Below are 19555 nucleotides of genomic sequence, written 5' to 3' on the forward strand. Positions count from 1 at the left end.
TGGATAATGTCCTGAAAGATTTTCCATTTTTCTTACAGTATACTAACTGATCAACAATCGCATGTACAAGCTACTAACAAAGTGTATCATAAATGAACAATTATTCAATTATCAAATTATTCAATTATTATTATTATTATTATTAAAGTGAACAATTGCAAATAGCAGCTAACTCAATTCACGTGATGTGTGTACTGCTAGGCATCTGTGGTTTCCTCTTTTTGTGTAATTTGGATGGAAAATGTGTGCCTTTTTATTGTCTGAGTCACTTATCAAAAGTTGCTAAAGGTTGCCAAATCAATTTTTTTAAATTGCTAAATTTGTTGCTAGGTGCTTTTGGAAGAAAAAGTTGCTAGGGTAGTCTGAAAAGTTGCTAAATTTAGCAACAAAATTGCTAAATTGGCAACACTGTTGTCATCTCGTGTTTCACTCGAGGGCTTTGAAGTGGCGTCTCATACCACGCTATGACGTCACGAGACGTTATGACGTACGTAGGGTGTACGATGCATAAGATGTTATACTTTTTATAGATAAGCAGCATTTCTCTCGCTTTGTTTTTTATTTTAATGTTATCCTCTAATAATTTGTAAGTTATCTTTCACTGTACACTAAAAAATTATGTTGAAGCATTCTCACTGAGACATTGCTATGCAATGTTGCTGTTTCATAAAAAAATTGCAATGAAACGGCAAGTAACACATGGAATTAAATGATACAAAAACATAAGATAGATGTTATCTTCAACATAAGAAAAACTCATACAGGTTTGGAACGACATGAGGGTGAGTAAATGATGACACAATTTTCATTTTTGTGTGAACTGTCCCTTTAAATAAAATCTTTGGTTGTGTTCACTAAAAGATTCATTCATGAATTTGTTTAGGTCATCTGGATATTTTACACTTATTGTTTTATGAATACTGCATAAAGGGACATAATACTCATTTTACATACTACTTTTTGGATACTGTAAAGTATGGAAGTACTGTGGATATTTGGACACTGAAACATGTCTATTTGTATTCAAATATGCATACTTTCTATGAATGAGTCATTGAATCATTCACTGAAATGATTCATTGACACACTATTGGCATGAAAAGAAAATTCACCCTATATGTTTAATAAATGCATGTTAGGAAGGTTATTGTGAACAATTAATTTAGTCAATTTAAATTCTGGCCCTTTAAGCCCCATTCACACCAAGGACGATAGCTATAAAGATATAGTTCTAAAAATCGTTCTCAGTATTAAAGAATAGCAGAGTCCACACCACAACTATAACGATAAAGACAAAGAGAAACGATATCGTTGGAATCACTTTCAAAACGATTTTTTCCAGATGATGAACGATAAAAAATTGACAGCCAATCAGAATCCATCCTGCTGTAACGAGCTCGAGAATTTAAAGCGGCAGACGCACGTGCGCTTAGAATAAACAGACGATATCGTTCGCTGGTGTGGACGCTAATATCGTTATCGTTATAGTTATCTTTATAGTTATCGTTCTTGGTGTGAACGGGGCTTTAAGGCTCTCATTTATGTGCCTCATCACAAAATCCAATCAACAACTGAAGCAGCCCAGCGTTTTTCTGTTTTGGTATTTTGTTACACCTGGATGTACATCACAGTATATGGAGGAAAAAAATCTGTTGCTGCTTCAGTTTTATCTCGACTGTACTGGATAAGTGCACATGATGCTTATTTGATGTACTGCTGTTCGTGTATGGAAATTGAACTCAAAATGTCATAATTAGATATTCTGGTGAAAACGACAGACTTCTCCATGATGATGTATGTAGGTCTTCTCCAATCATTCAGTCTGCTTAAATCCCACCCCCTCTTCTTTTGAGTGCAACGCCCACTTCCGAACAACCAATCAACACCTGCCCTACAGTTTTATTTTATTTTTTATTTTTTTATTATAATCCATTACACTGGATGTACATCCCAATATGGAAGAAAATATGTCGCTACTTCCATTTCTTCGCGACTAAGCATCACTTAGCATTTTTCCCAAAATGACAACAAAGCTGATTTATCTTTTTTCCTCCAAATTTGTCCCAGATACGAGTCACTGATTCATTCACGAACAAAAACACAACCATAGCATTCCAGCTGCTTTTTATAGTTTGTGTATTTGCTAACCAAACAATTCTTCAAAGCTGAGTGTGACCGCAAACAAAAGCTGACGTTGCCAGACAGTCTTTAGTCTCAGGGTTCAAAGGCCATTTGTCTTATTTAATGCTTGGCAACTAATTAAGTCCTTTGAGAGACATTCTGCCATTACGAACTCACTAAAGTTTGTGAAATTGTTTATTAGTAGTTGTGGAGATTTAAAAAAACAATGTCTTGGATCGGCACTTGACCAATTGTTTCAGAGAATAGTAATGATTCAGAAAGTACGTTTACCTTTATTTTGTCATTTATGATTCACTACTTAGTCAACTTTCTACATTACTTGCACCACTTTTATATCATCATCTGTGTCAGGCATTTTATCAAACTTTATATTGGCTCTTTGACATTGCTGATATATTCAGGCCTTGCTCAGATAACATTCTGACAGTTGGTATTATCCGAGTGCTTTTAGCTCTTCATTCACACAGAATGGCACGGAAAGGAAGAGAGAATCTGTCTCATTCTCTGGCCCGGCCGGCTCCAAGCAGTACTCATTACCACAGGTGACAGAACAGCCTTTCAGCCGCTGCCAGCCAATGACAGCGGCCATGATGTCATGCTGACCTCTCAGAATGACTCCATTGAGACAGAGCAGGCTTTAGTACAGCTGGAGGCCCATCCGCTCAAACCGTGTCACTGACAGCACGGCAATAAGGAGGGGCTTTCATTGAAAAGTCCTCTGCGTGTTTTCTTGGTCCCGTGTGAATGGTTCACCGATCTGTACCAGGGATGTGTGTATGTACCTCTCAGGAGAGCTCATCGCTTAAAGAAAGTTTGCTCTGAGACAATAGCTTTTATCAGTGGTTTTGAGCTCATATTTAGTTTGAGTAATGTGAACTAACAATATTGAGGGCGGACGACATGAGTGTTTACTAAAGGAATGGCAGCTTAGAATCCCTTAATGTGTTTGCTTGACTGTTTTGTGAGGCTTTATTGGCAATGTATTGTAAATATTGTATTTTAAACACTAGTAAGCTGCTTACAGACAGCATTTTAAGGCGTCATTGGGTGTGTTAAAGGCTGTTCCAAACTTAATTATTCTGCTCTCTAAGCAATCCTGGTATGCAGTATTGAAGTATCGATAAAAAAACTAATAAATTAATTTCCCATTCATCTTTCCTAGAAGATTTGAAAAAGTATTGGTTAAAGAGTTACAAGCCATGAACCAAACCTGTTGCAAGAATTTGAATTTGTTGAAAACATAGAAAGCACATTATAAAAGAGGTTATCTGTCCAGCAGTAGCTAAAAAATGTAGTATTTTGCATGTATCATTTTCATTTAATAAATGGACATTATTATTATTATACATTATATTTTTTAGTGTATTATACTTGTTTTTTTCTCAACTTTTAACACCACTGCCTGATTTCATGTACACTACCATTCAAAAGTTTGGGGTCAGAATTATTATTATTTTTTATATATATATATATATATATATATAGGGTTAGGTTAGAAACCTTTAGTTTATATATATGATCCCTAAACCTACCCATCTCCACCCCAACCCCGCCCCCTGGATCTTTGTTCTGCAGTGAGGGGCTACAGGACGCACAACGTGGCTTTTTAGGTAATATTTTCGTTGGCAAAATTGAACAAAAACACAATATTGTGTTTAAAATATAACACAATATTAACTTATTAACTGAACTGTTGTATAAAATCACATTTGCACTTGGTCGTAGGCCTGGGCAATAAAACGGTATCAATCGTTATCGACGGTCTTCTTCGATAACGATATAAAAGATGTTTGATATAGTGCACGATATAGGCACATGCTATGAGTGACGCAGACAGCACACACAAACACGAACACATGCTGAAATGAATGCTGTGCCTGCCTGTGATGAGGAGATTGTGAATAAAAAAATGAATATTAGTCGAATTTAAAATAAACATTTGCATTTGAGTGTTAGGAGTGCGTCAGGGAGCGTCATCAGTGGCGCACGAGATGTGGTGGTAACGATGTGAGTGACGTTGTTGCATTTTAATGTTTTGTTATTCTAGCCCACAAGATGCGCCGCTGCTGTGTTATGCATTCAAAATATTAGAGAAATATAGAAGCTCAAATGCGGAGAAGATCTTGATTAGGTGAAAACCGAAACCACGCCATTCATACAGATGCATATTCGGTGCATTTTGACGGATAAATATGACTGCTGCACTCGCGTCTCACACAGTAATTGTAGCCATGCAAAGTTAAAATAGTTTAAACTTTATTCCTTTTCACTGGGCCTCTTATGTTTTTAAATGCAATCTGCATGATGGGAGATTCGGCTCTTTGTATTAAGCAATGCATAAATACATGATGCTGTTTTGTTCATAATTGTTTATGCAATTTTCGAAATTATATTTGATTTAGGCTATATGAGTTAATTTAGACGTAATTCTAAATATATTTAAAAAAAAAAATTTTTTATAGACATTTATTACCTTGCATTGACAATTTAAATGTGCTGCATTGTTTTGCTCATTGCGCCCTCCTGTGGCCTCGGAAGACAAGCCAAAAGTTTCCTTAAAACCTATTTAATCTGCATATAAAACATTAGAAATTAGATATTTGTTTAATTTTTATTGTGTTTGACTGTTTGTTTGTCCCAATAAATTGGGTTAATTTAAAAATACAGTGGTTAAATTAAAAAGAAATTTCTGTTGCTCTTTGTTTTAAAAAAAGGTTATAAAAAATGTCAATAATTATCGATACCGAACGATATGAAACATTATATCGTTGATAAATTTTTTAGCTATATCGCCCAGCCCTACTTGGTCGTGACAAAAACAGCACTCGTGTGATATTACTCTGGCTGCTGGTGTGATATCGCTTATCATATAATATAAATATGAGACAAAAACTCATACAGGGGTATTTTTTTGCCCCAATATCTTGAATTTTAGGTCATAACTGCATTTATGGAGTTGTTGACCTTCATCATATTTGTCAACAGTCAACTATATGAAATTGAGATGACGTACAGGTCTGAGGATGGAGCCAGTGCGTTAACTGCGTTAAAATATTTTAATCGCGTAATTTTTTTAAGTTAACGCGTTAAACTGACAGCCCTTGTGTGTATGTGTGTATGTATGTTGTAGCCATTTAAGAAAGTGTATTTTTATTTTATATTATTTGTTTAAAAATGATTTGTTTGTGTTTTTAGTTAAATTTGTTAATTAAGAAAGATTTGTATAACATACTTCCGTGGCCAAAACAGTATATATGTATGTGTGTGTGTGTATATATGTGTGTGTGTATGTGTATATATAATATATATATATATATATATATTCTTTTTTTAATAAATCTGCAAAAATGTCAACAATTCTGTGTTTTTCTGTCAATATGGGGTGCTGTGTGTACATTAATGAGGAAAAAAAATTTACTGAAATTATTTTAGCAAATGGCTGCAATATAACAAAGAGTGAAAAATTTAAGGGGGTCTGAATACTTTCCGTACCCACTGTATATCCTATAATCCTTTAGATTTTTTTTTGTTTTTTTTACAGATTTTTTAAATATGAGATGAAATATGAGATCATTAAAAAAAACACTTTAAGTTATCATTAAAAGTCAAAGAAAACAAGTTAAGCAGCTCACACTTGCAAAAGCCCCATGAGGTCTTATTTAGTAGTCTTTAAAATATCTAAATATGTCGTAATTTTTTCATCCTGCATCAGGATGTTGTCTAGGCTGAGCGAGTGGTTCTGGAACGAGAGGCTGTGGTTTCCAGAAGGACTGGGTTGGGCTGACCTGGAGGATCGTGACGGTCTCACCTACTCCAAGGCATCCGACCTGTGGGTGACCCTGCCCATTGCCCTCGCCTTCCTCATCATACGACAGATCTTTGAGAGGTCAGCATGAAACCTACTGATCATATTAGCTCATTAGTGTTTTATGTGGTTGTCACCAATATTGTATTTGCAACATATGGTTTATGCAATAGACTTTTTATCAGAAGTGTACATATTAACACGTGCTGTTCATCTAGTGAGAAAGCTGTTTAAAAGAAAATGTCTGTCACGTTCAGTGGCCGTTTTCATTTGAATTTAAGAACATCGAAAGCACAGTAGTGTAATATGGAGTGAACAAAACATACTGTATTGTATACATGAGCTCAGAAGGAGGATATTTGATGTAATTTTATCTGTCTGAAACTATCCAGTAATCAATCTGAATTACGTTTTACATTTGTAAGTGCTCTAGCTTTTCAAAAACTTTGAATGATTGATGTTTTAAATATGGTTAGCATTGATGCAGTGTTGTCAGTTTTCCAACTCAAGTGTTGAAAGTTTAATACCGTTTTTCTAATTTAGGACAGTGGCCACTCAACTGGCCGCAGCTTTGGGCGTAAAGGAGAAAGTCAGAGTGAAAGCGGCGCACAACCTCACGCTGGAGTCGTACTTCAGAATTACAAGTAAAAATCCCAAACAGGTACTACACTGCCAAACTCATTAGTACAGTTAAACCCTTTACTTTTTGTATGTTTCCTCATTTATAAGCTGCTTTAGATTCATGCATCTGTATTGTGAATGTAAATGTATGCAGCAAGTTTTTGCTATCTTGTGTATATGTACACACATTTTCAATGCTGAATTGTTTCAGTCCGCTCGTGAGCAACATGTGAATCTCATACCCTTAAAAGCATGTCTCACCATTAAATGACCCTTCATGTTCTCTGTTACTCTTCAGAGCGAAATCGAGAGTTTAGGTAAAAAGACCGGGTACTCAGAAAGTCAGATCCACAGATGGTTCAGGCGACGAAGGAATGAAGAGCGACCCAACAAGCTGAAGAAGTTCAGAGAGGCCAGGTACAGAACAATACACAGACTGTTTGAACCCCATTTCCATCCTTTCATAAATGGCCTTAAAATCCACCATGCTGTGTATTTTATTAGCTTGCTTAATGTCATGAACATTATAAAATGATTAAGTAACAATGCTCACTGATAATCTAAGTATTGAGTGGTACAACATGTCATAATACACGAAATTCACTGTAAAACAGAAAAAACACATCAATTTTCCATTAGGTGGTAGGAAGTCTATTGCACACAGGAGAAACGGTATGTGGTATTAATAAACAAAATTTGGCTAATGTACCCATGTATTTTACTAACGGTGGGTTGGTCCATTAATATCTTGTCCTTGACATTTCAACATTTATTTGTCTTGTGCTTCAGAACCACATCCAACACACGTAATTAAAGGAATGCACAGGGTTCAATACAGAGTTAAGATTAATCCAAAGCATTTGGGGTAATGTTGATTACCTTAAAATAGTTCACCCAAAAATTTAAATCAGGCCATCCAATATGTAGATGAGTTTGTTTCTTCATGAGAAGATTTGAGAAATTGAGCATTACTTCACTTGCTCACCAGTGGATCCTCTGCAGTGAATGGGTGCCGTCAGAATGAGAGTCCAAACAGCTGATAAAAACAAGATAATAATTCACAAGTAATCCACACGACTCCAGTCCATCAATTAACGTCTTGTGATGAGAAGAGCATCATTAAGATTTAACTTTTCAACCATCACTTCTTGCCAAAATGCAGTCCATAATCCATAATAACACTTTCTCCAGTGAAAAGGTCCATCCTCTTGGCCTCTCCTATCAAAATCCACCTGTTTTGGACTGTTTTAGTTTGTAAACAGTGCTTGATCTGGTGAAAGCAATAGTATAGATTATGGACTTGTATTTAATCTGGAAACAATGGTTTGAAGTTAAAAATGTCCTAATGACAGATTTGTTTTTAATTTTTTTTGTAAGCATGCAGTTTTTCACTTCACAAGATGGTAATTGATGGACTGGAGTCGTGTGGATTATTGTGATGTTTTTATCAGCTGTTTGAACTCTCATTCTGACGGCACCCATTCACTGCAAATTATCCACTGGTGAGCAAGTGATGTAATGCAAAATTTCTTCAAATCTGTTCTGATGAAGAAATATACTCCTCTACATCTTGATGGCTTGAGGGTGAGTAAATAAGTTTTATTCATTTCATTTTGAAAAATTGCCGACAAAATAACTCTGCTGAGCAGCAAACGTTACAATCAGTTTTTGAAGAATAGTTCTTGATATTATACTTGTCAGCCTAAGACTAAAGTGATATTGATTACTAACCTTGTCTGTGCAAAGTTTTATTGTACATATCTTTTTCCTGTCATGACATCCGTACTACTGAATAGCTAGAAATCCATGCATCTACAACACAAATTATATTTTAGACAAACTTAGTTCAAATGTAATTCCTGTTGGCGCTTTAACATAAATAAAAGCTTCATATTTCAAAAGTGCATTACTTGTTAGTGCACAACTTAACTGCCTCTTTTATTGTCTGTGGTAATGTACATTATGCCACAAATGTTTGTCGATAGTGCTTAACTTGTATTGAGCCTGGAACATACTTTAAATTAGTTTAGCATGTCGTCTCCAGCTGTCAGTCACAACAGTAGGTTGTAGATGCTTTAAATACAGTTGTAGGGGCTGTTGGTCGTGATGTGGGCTTGTAATAGTAGTATTTGTATTGTGAGTGGACTGTATCAGTGTTGTTTTGCCGCCTTTTTGTACATTTTGTCACTGTATGTAGCAACTGTAGACCCTTAAATTGAATGGCTGGTGATCAAGTAATGTTTTTGATCTATTAAACTGAAAAAAATGCTGTCATTTGTTCTTATGAGAGATGCTTGGCTTTGTATATTATGTTGCTGATAATGTATTTGCTTCTGGATATTATTTGCTGAAATGAATATGCATTTTCTTACAGTTGGAGATTTACCTTTTACCTTCTTGCTTTCATTGCTGGCCTTGCTGCACTCATTGATGTAAGTATTAAACATGCTTCCATTTTCCTCCCTTTTTGGCCATTTTGAGTTTATTGGCATAAACCAAAACCTACTTTGTTTTATAATATATATTTATTTCCTATAATATCGGCCTCATTAATCAGCTGTTGTTATTATGAAACATTTTCCTCTTGGCTGGTTGATCCAAGTGTAATTTCCAAAAACTGTTGTTATTTTTGTCCAGGGATAATGCACATTTTTGTTTTCAAATAGTTGATGGCATTTTGGGTAAATATTGTTTAGTTTACACAATATTTACTCAGAATTCACTCAGATATTAGAAGAGGTTCCCATTTGTATCCGTAAATTTTATTTCAACAATATTATGAACACCTTATTTTCTAAAATGAAATTTATATCTATCTCATATTTATCTACATTCACTATAGATGCAATATTGGACAAACCTACTTATTCTTTTATTAGTATTTTCTGCATTTTTAGAATAATAGTAAAGTCATCAAAATAGCACATGGAGTTATGTGCAAACAAAAATCAAACACAAAAAAAAGAACATTTCTAAGAGAAATTCTGAAACCATACATGTGGACAAATGATCTTTGTCTACAAAACTAATTTCAAGAATTTAAGGAAAGGCCTTCATGAGAACCAAAAATATTAAATCTAGTGTCTCTAAATGTTTGATTTATCCATTTTAGAGTTTTATTCCAAAGCAAATTTCAACTTGTTATTCCCCATGACAGCCAATAGCTGGCATGGCATTAAAACACCAACCAATCAAGCAAATGTTTGACTTGTGCTTTATATCTACCATTATATAATCTATCAGCCAGCCTGCTCTCTAAATTCTGGCATCGGCTGTTCAAATACCCATACTGGTGGACCACAACCCCTCCTGTAATGTCATACTTGTGACCTGCAGCGCTTTTGTTGAGATGAAATATGAGAGCACTTTTGTCTTGGCTCATATTGTCTTCATATTGTTTGTGTTGTGCAGAAACCTTGGCTCTACAAAATGAAGGAGATGTGGGCAGGGTTTCCAATGCTGGTGCGTTCACTTCTTTCATTCTTCTATTGATTGTGGGTGTGAAATGTGTCTGCACAACCTTGTCTAAATCTGAAATGGTCTTTGGTATTGCTAAGCTTATGTAAATATGTTTTAACAAGGAGGAATGAGAAATTAGAATTTCACATGAGAAATATGCAAACTGATGCCACAGTACCTTTCCTTAAACCTTCAGGTCATATACAGCAGAATAAATCAGCTGTAGAAACGTTTGTCATTTGTAAAACCCACTGTCTTTTAACCACATCGCTGTTCTGTTGTTACTGATACTGAAATGTCATCTTTCAAAACATTTTATGAATTTATTTGTTTCTCTCTCTAGCCACTGCTGCCTTCTCAGTACTGGTACTACATGATTGAACTAGGCTTTTACATGTCCCTCCTCTTCAGCGTCGCATCAGACGTCAAGCGAAAAGTGAGTGAGCCAAAGACTTTAAACTTAAAACTAGGGATGCACCGATACTGAGCTTCTGTACTTGTACTTGTTAAAATGTCCCGATACCAAACGCCGATACCACACAGCATGTGATCAGTGCCATATTCAGACAAAGAAACACCGACAACAGAACAACAGACAGCAGAATGGAGTTATAAGAGATTAAGGATGTCTACGAAGTATATGTATGCAGTGAATATAATGTTAAACATTCAGTATTGACGTCTGTATAGCTGATGTGCGCGAGCTGATAAGCAAAGCGTGCTGAGTGGATTGAGCGTGGCGGCGCAGATGCGCGAGCTTGTCGAGTGAATATACCTTTCTCACAGACATCACTGGAAAGTTTGTAGTTCGGTCGGATATGTCATAAACAAGTAAGTAAAACAATGCACAAGTTACTTAACGAGAGGGAGAGAGAGAGAGAGAGAGTGCGCACTTCTGTTGTGTGATCTTTGATGTTCTCTCACTTAGCACACGCATCATTTGGATTAAAACTAAATCGTAAAAATAAGACCATTTATAGGGGCATTCACTATAAATGTCATTTATTTTCAACCTTAGGCATACACGACCTTCTGGCGAAAGTGAATCTAGCAGCCTGTGTGAAATGCGCTAGGCTGTACTATTCTGCACCAGTACAAATACGTGCACGCGTGTTTCTGCATTATATGAGTGGCTTTGGAATATAAATATATTATATCCAAAATTTCTTCATACAGTGGACTACCAGTAAAACTGATACAAATTTGGGACCAAAAATTATTCAGACCGAGTCGGGGGGGGAATGAAGTTGAGGTTGCAATGAATCTGGGTGACAGCATGCCCAGGAGACTACAGGCAGTCATTAAGGCTAAAGGTTGCCCGACTACGTATTGATAGTTGTGTAAATACTGTCATACTAACAGCTGTCTAATTTTTTGGTTGATTGTAATCCATTAGGCTACATACCTTTCTATCAAAGTTATCTAACATTATCAAGCTGAATTTGTTCTGACAATTTAACCTTGAGTTCTTGTTATATTTTATTACCATTTTCTAAACTATTGCGAATAAACTTTGATAATGTGAGAAATGTTGAAGGTGTCTGAATACATTTTGGTTTGGCTGTATCTATTTGATAAATTAAGTTAACCAACTAACATTATACATACTCTTTTGGTTTCTGTACCCAATATTTTTAAAATTTACAAATGCAATAAAATATTGGTATCGGTACTCGGTATCGGCAAGTACCAAAAATAAAAGTATCGGTATCGGGCGAGTACTGGAAAAAGTGGTATCGGTGCATCCCTACTTAAAAACCCTAAACTTAAAAAAAAAATCTGTCTTTTTCATAGAAATACCCACTATTCATTCGTTTTTATTCATTAGTATCACAAGGACTTCCGAGATGTCCAGCTTGGATGTGGAGTGTTAGCTGCTGCGTTTGTGTGTGCGCATTTGAGGATGGTTAATCATCAGTAGAAAATCTCTTCTCTCACAGAGCCATTTGATAATAGCATTAATTTGGATTTTTGTATAGTCTGTTTCCAGCACAGAGAGAACACTAGCCATTCCACAAAGCATTAGTGAACAGTAAAAGTACAGCAGGATTAGGTTTATCTGCGGTTTTGCATCACTTGTCCAATGATTTATTATAAGCCCTGCTGAAAAAACAGCCTAAGCTGGTTTACTGGTGTTTGCTTTTCTGTTGGCAGATTTTAGACACTTTTCAGACCAGCTTGGCAAAACCATTTTACACCAGCTAAAACCAGCTTGGGCTAGCTTAAACAGTTTATCTTTCAAATCGGTCTCATGTTTGGTGCAGTTCATTGAACTTCTAGCCAACCTGGCAAATAAAGCTTCATAACTGAGCTGAATGAAGATGATGCATCAATGTTCATTCTTTCTAAAGTTTGAGGGAACATTTGAGAGCCCAATAAGACATGTCTTTTACATTTGGGTTGTGCATCAAATCGAGCTTTATCCAACATGAAAAAAATCACTTGCCTGAGATGATAAAATCCAACGGATCGAATGTCACCTGGTGGTATTTTCACAAACTGAATTTTAATAGGTCACCTATTTTAAGTGATGGTTGAATTAATCAGTCACCTAGTCTATTGTGCTCATCCTGAACTTTGAGTTTAAAGCTTTGGCAATATCATACTAATGTTCTCAAACAGAATATGTGAAATCCCCTAAATTATGCATTTCTGATCAAATAAATGCAGCCTTGGTGAGCACAAGAGGCTTCTTCCCTAAACATGAAAATCTTACCGACCCCAAACTTTTGATTGACAGTGTACCATATTACTGAAGAATTACCATATTTATGTTATTAACATGGTACTTCTAATAAACCATGGCAGTACTAAGTCCATATTGATAGTTGTGTAAATACTGTCATACTAACAGCTGTCTAATTTTTTGGTTGATTGTAATCCATTAGGCTACATACCTTTCTATCAAAGTTATCTAACATTATCAAGCTGAATTTGTTCTGACAATTTAACCTTGAGTTCTTGTTATATTTTATTACCATTTTCTAAACTATTGCGAATAAACTTTGATAATGTGAGAAATGTTGAAGGTGTCTGAATACATTTTGGTTTGGCTGTATCTATTTGATAAATTAAGTTAACCAACTAACATTATACATACTCTTTTGGTTTCTGTACCCAATATTTTTAAAATTTACAAATGCAATAAAATATTGGTATCGGTACTCGGTATCGGCAAGTACCAAAAATAAAAGTATCGGTATCGGGCGAGTACTGGAAAAAGTGGTATCGGTGCATCCCTACTTAAAACCCTAAACTTAAAAAAAAAAATCTGTCTTTTTCATAGAAATACCCACTATTCATTCGTTTTTATTCATTAGTATCACAAGGACTTCCGAGATGTCCAGCTTGGATGTGGAGTGTTAGCTGCTGCGTTTGTGTGTGCGCATTTGAGGATGGTTAATCATCAGTAGAAAATCTCTTCTCTCACAGAGCCATTTGATAATAGCATTAATTTGGATTTTTGTATAGTCTGTTTCCAGCACAGAGAGAACACTAGCCATTCCACAAAGCATTAGTGAACAGTAAAAGTACAGCAGGATTAGGTTTATCAGCGGTTTTGCATCACTTGTCCAATGATTTATTATAAGCCCTGCTGAAAAAACAGCCTAAGCTGGTTTACTGGTGTTTGCTTTTCTGTTGGCAGATTTTAGACACTTTTCAGACCAGCTTGGCAAAACCATTTTACACCAGCTAAAACCAGCTTGGGCTAGCTTAAACAGTTTATCTTTCAAATCGGTCTCATGTTTGGTGCAGTTCATTGAACTTCTAGCCAACCTGGCAAATAAAGCTTCATAACTGAGCTGAATGAAGATGATGCATCAATGTTCATTCTTTCTAAAGTTTGAGGGAACATTTGAGAGCCCAATAAGACATGTCTTTTACATTTGGGTTGTGCATCAAATCGAGCTTTATCCAACATGAAAAAAATCACTTGCCTGAGATGATAAAATCCAACGGATCGAATGTCACCTGGTGGTATTTTCACAAACTGAATTTTAATAGGTCACCTATTTTAAGTGATGGTTGAATTAATCAGTCACCTAGTCTATTGTGCTCATCCTGAACTTTGAGTTTAAAGCTTTGGCAATATCATACTAATGTTCTCAAACAGAATATGTGAAATCCCCTAAATTATGCATTTCTGATCAAATAAATGCAGCCTTGGTGAGCACAAGAGGCTTCTTCCCTAAACATGAAAATCTTACCGACCCCAAACTTTTGATTGACAGTGTACCATATTACTGAAGAATTACCATATTTATGTTATTAACATGGTACTTCTAATAAACCATGGCAGTACTAAGTCCATAACCATTGGGTTATTTTGTTGGGAAGATCATATTTTCTCTCGTTCTCTTTCCTTCAGGACTTTAAAGAACAAATAGTGCACCATGTTGCCACCATCCTGCTGATTAGTTTCTCCTGGTGTGTGAACTACATCAGAGCAGGAACCCTCATTATGCTGGTGCACGACGCCTCCGACTATCTGCTGGAGGTAAGGGAACATTAGTGTAGAGACTGTGTCCCTGGAGCTTTGACTTTGTTACACTTCAATACAGAGAGAAAATGTTTTTCAAACATTTGCGTTATCTTATTTGCAACATGCGTATGTTAAGTGAAAGCCACACATCAGATTGTTTAATAGAATGTTATAGTAGATTAGGGCTGTCAAAATGGCTGAAAAACTAAATTTGAATTTTGTACTTAAATATTATAAAATTTCGAATTATATTCGGATTTAAAATATATAATTTCAGTTAGGGTGAAGAAAAGCTTTTGGCTTCTCTCCTGAGGCCAAAAGAGGGCGCATCATTCAAAGCATAAGATAACATGACTATCTGCGAAAAAAAAGTGCATAATGTTTAAAATAATGTTTATAAACCTATTATAATTAAGTTGCTTAAACAACTATAAACAAAACCGCATCATGCATGTATGCATAGTTTAATACAAAGAGCGGAAAGCCAATCACACAGAGTACATTTTTCATTTAAAGATGAATTATATGATGTATTTGCTGTAACAGAATATGTTGACATGCTTTAATGTTCAAAAAACAGATTCTTTTTCAAATACTGTACATTATTGTAGGTCCTCTATGCCCCGCCTCTCTCAAACACGTCGTTTTCAACAAAGCCCCCTCCTTTGACAAGTGCAGTCTGCTCTGATTGGCAAGCTGACCCAGTGCATTGTGATTGGCCGAACACCACAAGCACGCGTCGGAAATGTAACGTCCCTTACCATAATCGCGAGCTTCATCTTTCAAAATAAATATCAAGACAGTTAATAATGTTGTTAGTTTTACCATCAGTTCAAGCCCGAAAGGGCAACAGAGTGACAGACACAGTGAAGACACAGTAAAGATGCAGTATTGCATTAATTGTACATGGCTTTCTAAACATGCGGCTCTTTTGTGCGAGACGCGAGTGCAACAGTAATAGATGTCCGTCTAGAGTGAAATATGCGTTCTGTGTGAACAGCTTGGTTTCGGTTTTGATGTAAACAAGATCTTCTCCGCATTGTTATCTTGTCCCACAATATTTGTAATTGACAATGCAGCAGCGCCGCATCTAGTGGCTTCAAATGGATAGGCTAAAAAAAACATTATGATGCAACGACACTTACATCGTCATCGCATCTCGTGCGCCGCAGATAAGGCTGCCTCCTTAACGCACACCTAAAATTCGAATGCAACGTTTTTGCATTCGAATGCGAATTTTTATTTTAAATTCGACGAATATTCTAAATTAGTTTTTTTTGACAGCCCTATAGTGAATAGAATGTTATAGTGAACGAGTGTTTCGCAGACACACTTTGCGATTTGTAATGTTTTTTCCTCAATTTCTATGAACAAATAATTTTATCACATAGGTCTTGTTTACACATTTGGCTTTTGTGACATCCAGCCACATCCAGATGATACACACTCATAGTGCTGTCCATTACCTGATATTAATAGTTGTAATCCAAATATTGTTTATTTAAAAAATATTTTCCTTTGCTGTTATCGAGCTTCATGTGCTTGTAAAGTTATATCGCTCTTGTAAATGGCTAAATTAATTCAGTCAGGGTTATTAATGCTGCTGTGAAACACTGTCTCCTAGTGGTGCTTTTTGTGCTAGACTCAAAGACATAATGTCCCATCTCTGTCTGTCCCAACAGTCTGCCAAAATGTTTAACTACGCCGGCTGGAGAAAAGCGTGCAACTACATATTCATCATATTTGCTGTCATCTTCATCATCACCAGACTCGTCATCTTCCCATTTTGGTGAGTTGGCAAATTTTCTATTTTGATCCCAAGGTTTATAATTAAACCTATAAATCATGCATTTCTCTTGACCCACTTTCTGTATTTGTCAAGAGATATCAAATGATTTGCTTCTATAATATCAAATGAAAGCTCTATAAATAGGAATTCGTGCCTGTCTCAAAGTTTAGTTGAAATGTCACACTTTTTAATAATTCTATAAACCTTTGCGAAATGAACTCCAGATGCCTTTTTTTTTTTTTTCTTCATTGCTAGGTACATGTCAGATGTTAAACTCTCACTTTCTCTCTTTTCCGTGTCTCTCAGGATTTTGCATTGTACTTTGGTGTATCCAGTGACCGTTTATCCTCCGTTCTTTGGATATTACTTCTTTAATGGGCTGCTGTTTGTGCTGCAGTGTCTGCACATCTTCTGGGCCGTGCTCATTCTGCATATGGCCATCAAATTCTTGCCAGGCAATGTAAGTTATCCAGTACAGACTGGACTACTTTGGATATTATATTTTGGCATTTTATCCTCTATAGTTCTGTAAAAGTGACGGCTTGTTTCAAATCAAGAAGATAAAAATATCCTCCCAAAAATCCCGTAAATTGACATTTTCCTCTTTATTTATTTATTTAAATCTATATATATATATATATATATGCTAACATTATCTATCATGTACATGTGTAATCTTCTATCATGTACATACACAAATAAATATAATTTTTTTTTTTAACTTTCTATCCATCAAAGAATCTTAATTTACACAAATATTTCTACAAAAACTGTTTACAGTATTAATAAATATTGTCTCTTGAGCAGCAAATCAGCATATTAGAATGATTTTTGAAGTATCACATGACACTGAGGACTGGAGTAATGATGCTGAAAATTCAGCTTTACCATCACAGGAATAAATTACAGTGTAAAATATATTAAAATAAAAACATTATTTTAAATCGTAATAATATTTCACTATTACTGTTTTTACTGTATTTTTTTTAGCAAATAAATGCAGCTTTGGGGAACATAAGAGAATTCCTTAAAGGGATAGTTCACCCAAAAATGGAAATTCTGTCATTAATTACTCACCCTCATGTCGTTCTAAACCCATAAGACCTCCATTCATCTTCGGAACACAAATTAAGATATTTTTGATTAATTCTGAGAGCTCTCTGACCCTCCCATAGACAGCAAGGTTACTACCACGATCAACGTCCAGAGACGTAGCAAGGAGATCGGTAAAATAATCCATGTGACATCAGGGGTTCAACCGTAATTTTTACGAAGCTACGAGAATAATTTTTGTACGCAAAAAAAACAAAAATAACAACTTTATTCAACAATTCGCCTTCTCCGCGTCACCCTAGCGCCATTTTGGAGAGTATCCACTGAACGTAAACCGCATATGCTATTCTGTGTCAGCTGCATCACACGGATACGTTGTTTTCGTTCAAATTAAAGCGTAAACAATGTAGAAAACATATCCACTTGACGCAGCTGACACAGAACAGCATACGCTGTTTACATTCAGTGGATACTCTCCAAAATGGCACCAGGGTGACGTGGAAAAGACTAATTGTTGAATAAAGTCGTTTTTTGTTTTTTTGCATACAAAAATTATTCTCGTACCTTCGTAAAATTACGGTTGAACCCCTGATGTCACATGGATTATTTTACCGATCTCCTTGCTACGTTATTACATTGCTGTCTATGGGAGGGTCAGAAAGCTCTCAGAATTCATTAAAAATATCTTAATTTGTGTTCCAAAGATGAACGGCGATCTTACGGGTTTAGAACAACATGAGACGCTGTTTACGTTCAGTGGATACTCTCCAAAATGGCACCAGGGTGACGTGGAAAAGACTAATTGTTGAATAAAGTCGTTTTTAGTTTTTTTGCATACAAAAATTATTCTCGTACCTTCGTAAAATTACGGTTGAACCCCTGATGTCACATGGATTATTTTACCGATCTCCTTGCTACGTTATTACATTGCTGTCTATGGGAGGGTCAGAAAGCTCTCAGAATTCATTAAAAATATCTTAATTTGTGTTCCAAAGATGAACGGCGATCTTACGGGTTTAGAACAACATGAGGGTGAGTAATTAATGACAGAATTTCCATTTTTGGGTGAACTATCCCTTTAAGAAACATAAAAAAAAATCTTAACAACCCCAAAAGTTTCTATATATGGTAGCATCTCAACAAAAATATGTTTAGCATTTCACTCTCAAAATCTCAAATGCAGTTTTTTTTCACATATGGAAAAACAAACAAACAAAAGAAGATATTTAGCAGATTGTCCAAGCTGCTGGTCTCCGTGCAATGAAAGTAAATTGTGACCTTCGCTATTTCTGGTTTCCATCCAATTAGTTCTACGAAACAGTGCAGCTTGGTCATTCTTCAGAATTTCTCCTTTTGTGTTCCACACAAACATAAAAAAAAATCTTAACAACCCCAAAAGTTTCTATATATGGTAGCATCTCAACAAAAATATGTTTAGCATTTCACTCTCAAAATCTCAAATGCAGTTTTTTTTCACATATGGAAAAACAAACAAACAAAAGAAGATATTTAGCAGATTGTCCAAGCTGCTGGTCTCCGTGCAATGAAAGTAAATTGTGACCTTCGCTATTTCTGGTTTCCATCCAATTAGTTCTACGAAACAGTGCAGCTTGGTCATTCTTCAGATTTTCTCCTTTTGTGTTCCACACAAGAAAGAAAGTTCTGTTAGTTTGAGCTACATGAGTGTAGTGTAAGTAAATGATGACACAACCTTCATTTTTGTGTGAACTACCCTTTGAAGTGATTCAGGCAGAAATAATTGCATAAAATTGTAGGAAATATGAATTGCAAGGATTTTAAAGCTTCATCACAGTTAATTTGTCATGCCACAGAATATTGTGGAGGATGAGAGGAGTGACCGAGAAGAAACAGACACTGAGGACGATGAGGAAGAACAGGAGGACAGGAAAGCGCCAATGAAAAATGGACCAGTGCAGAACGGCCACTCTCCTCTAAACAACAACCATCACCGCAAGACCGAGTGATACTAGCAGAGACGAGAGAAGGAGGTACAACACTCCCCTTCCTGTACACACGGACGAGACCAACAAACTAACGCCAGGGGTGTTTGATGGATTGAAAAGACCCAGAGCAAACACACACTCACAATACATGTAGAGAGAGATATATATATATATATATATATATATATATATATATATATATATATATATATATATATATATATATATATATATATATA

The 19555-nt window shown here is 35.7% G+C and overlaps 1 protein-coding gene across 1 annotated transcript in view; it reads left to right on the forward strand.

Annotated features, from left to right (window-relative positions):
• The window catches only part of cers2a (ceramide synthase 2a), a 24178-nt gene extending 4695 nt beyond the window's left edge, over positions 1-19483 (forward strand). Inside the window, exons 2-11 of the mRNA XM_016277837.1 lie at positions 5855-6028; positions 6491-6608; positions 6867-6985; positions 8943-9000; positions 9980-10030; positions 10371-10463; positions 14397-14525; positions 16193-16299; positions 16606-16759; positions 19185-19483. Coding sequence (XP_016133323.1) covers positions 5856-6028; positions 6491-6608; positions 6867-6985; positions 8943-9000; positions 9980-10030; positions 10371-10463; positions 14397-14525; positions 16193-16299; positions 16606-16759; positions 19185-19337 — 1155 coding nt within the window. The 5' untranslated portion in view covers position 5855 and the 3' untranslated portion in view covers positions 19338-19483. The remainder of the gene's footprint in view (positions 1-5854; positions 6029-6490; positions 6609-6866; positions 6986-8942; positions 9001-9979; positions 10031-10370; positions 10464-14396; positions 14526-16192; positions 16300-16605; positions 16760-19184) is intronic.
• The last annotated feature ends 72 nt before the right edge of the window (positions 19484-19555 follow it).

The sequence above is a fragment of the Sinocyclocheilus grahami genome, unplaced genomic scaffold (assembly GCF_001515645.1).
Source record: "Sinocyclocheilus grahami isolate Dianchi unplaced genomic scaffold, SAMN03320097.WGS_v1.1 scaffold116.1, whole genome shotgun sequence".
In the NCBI taxonomy this organism is placed as follows: domain Eukaryota; kingdom Metazoa; phylum Chordata; class Actinopteri; order Cypriniformes; family Cyprinidae; genus Sinocyclocheilus; species Sinocyclocheilus grahami.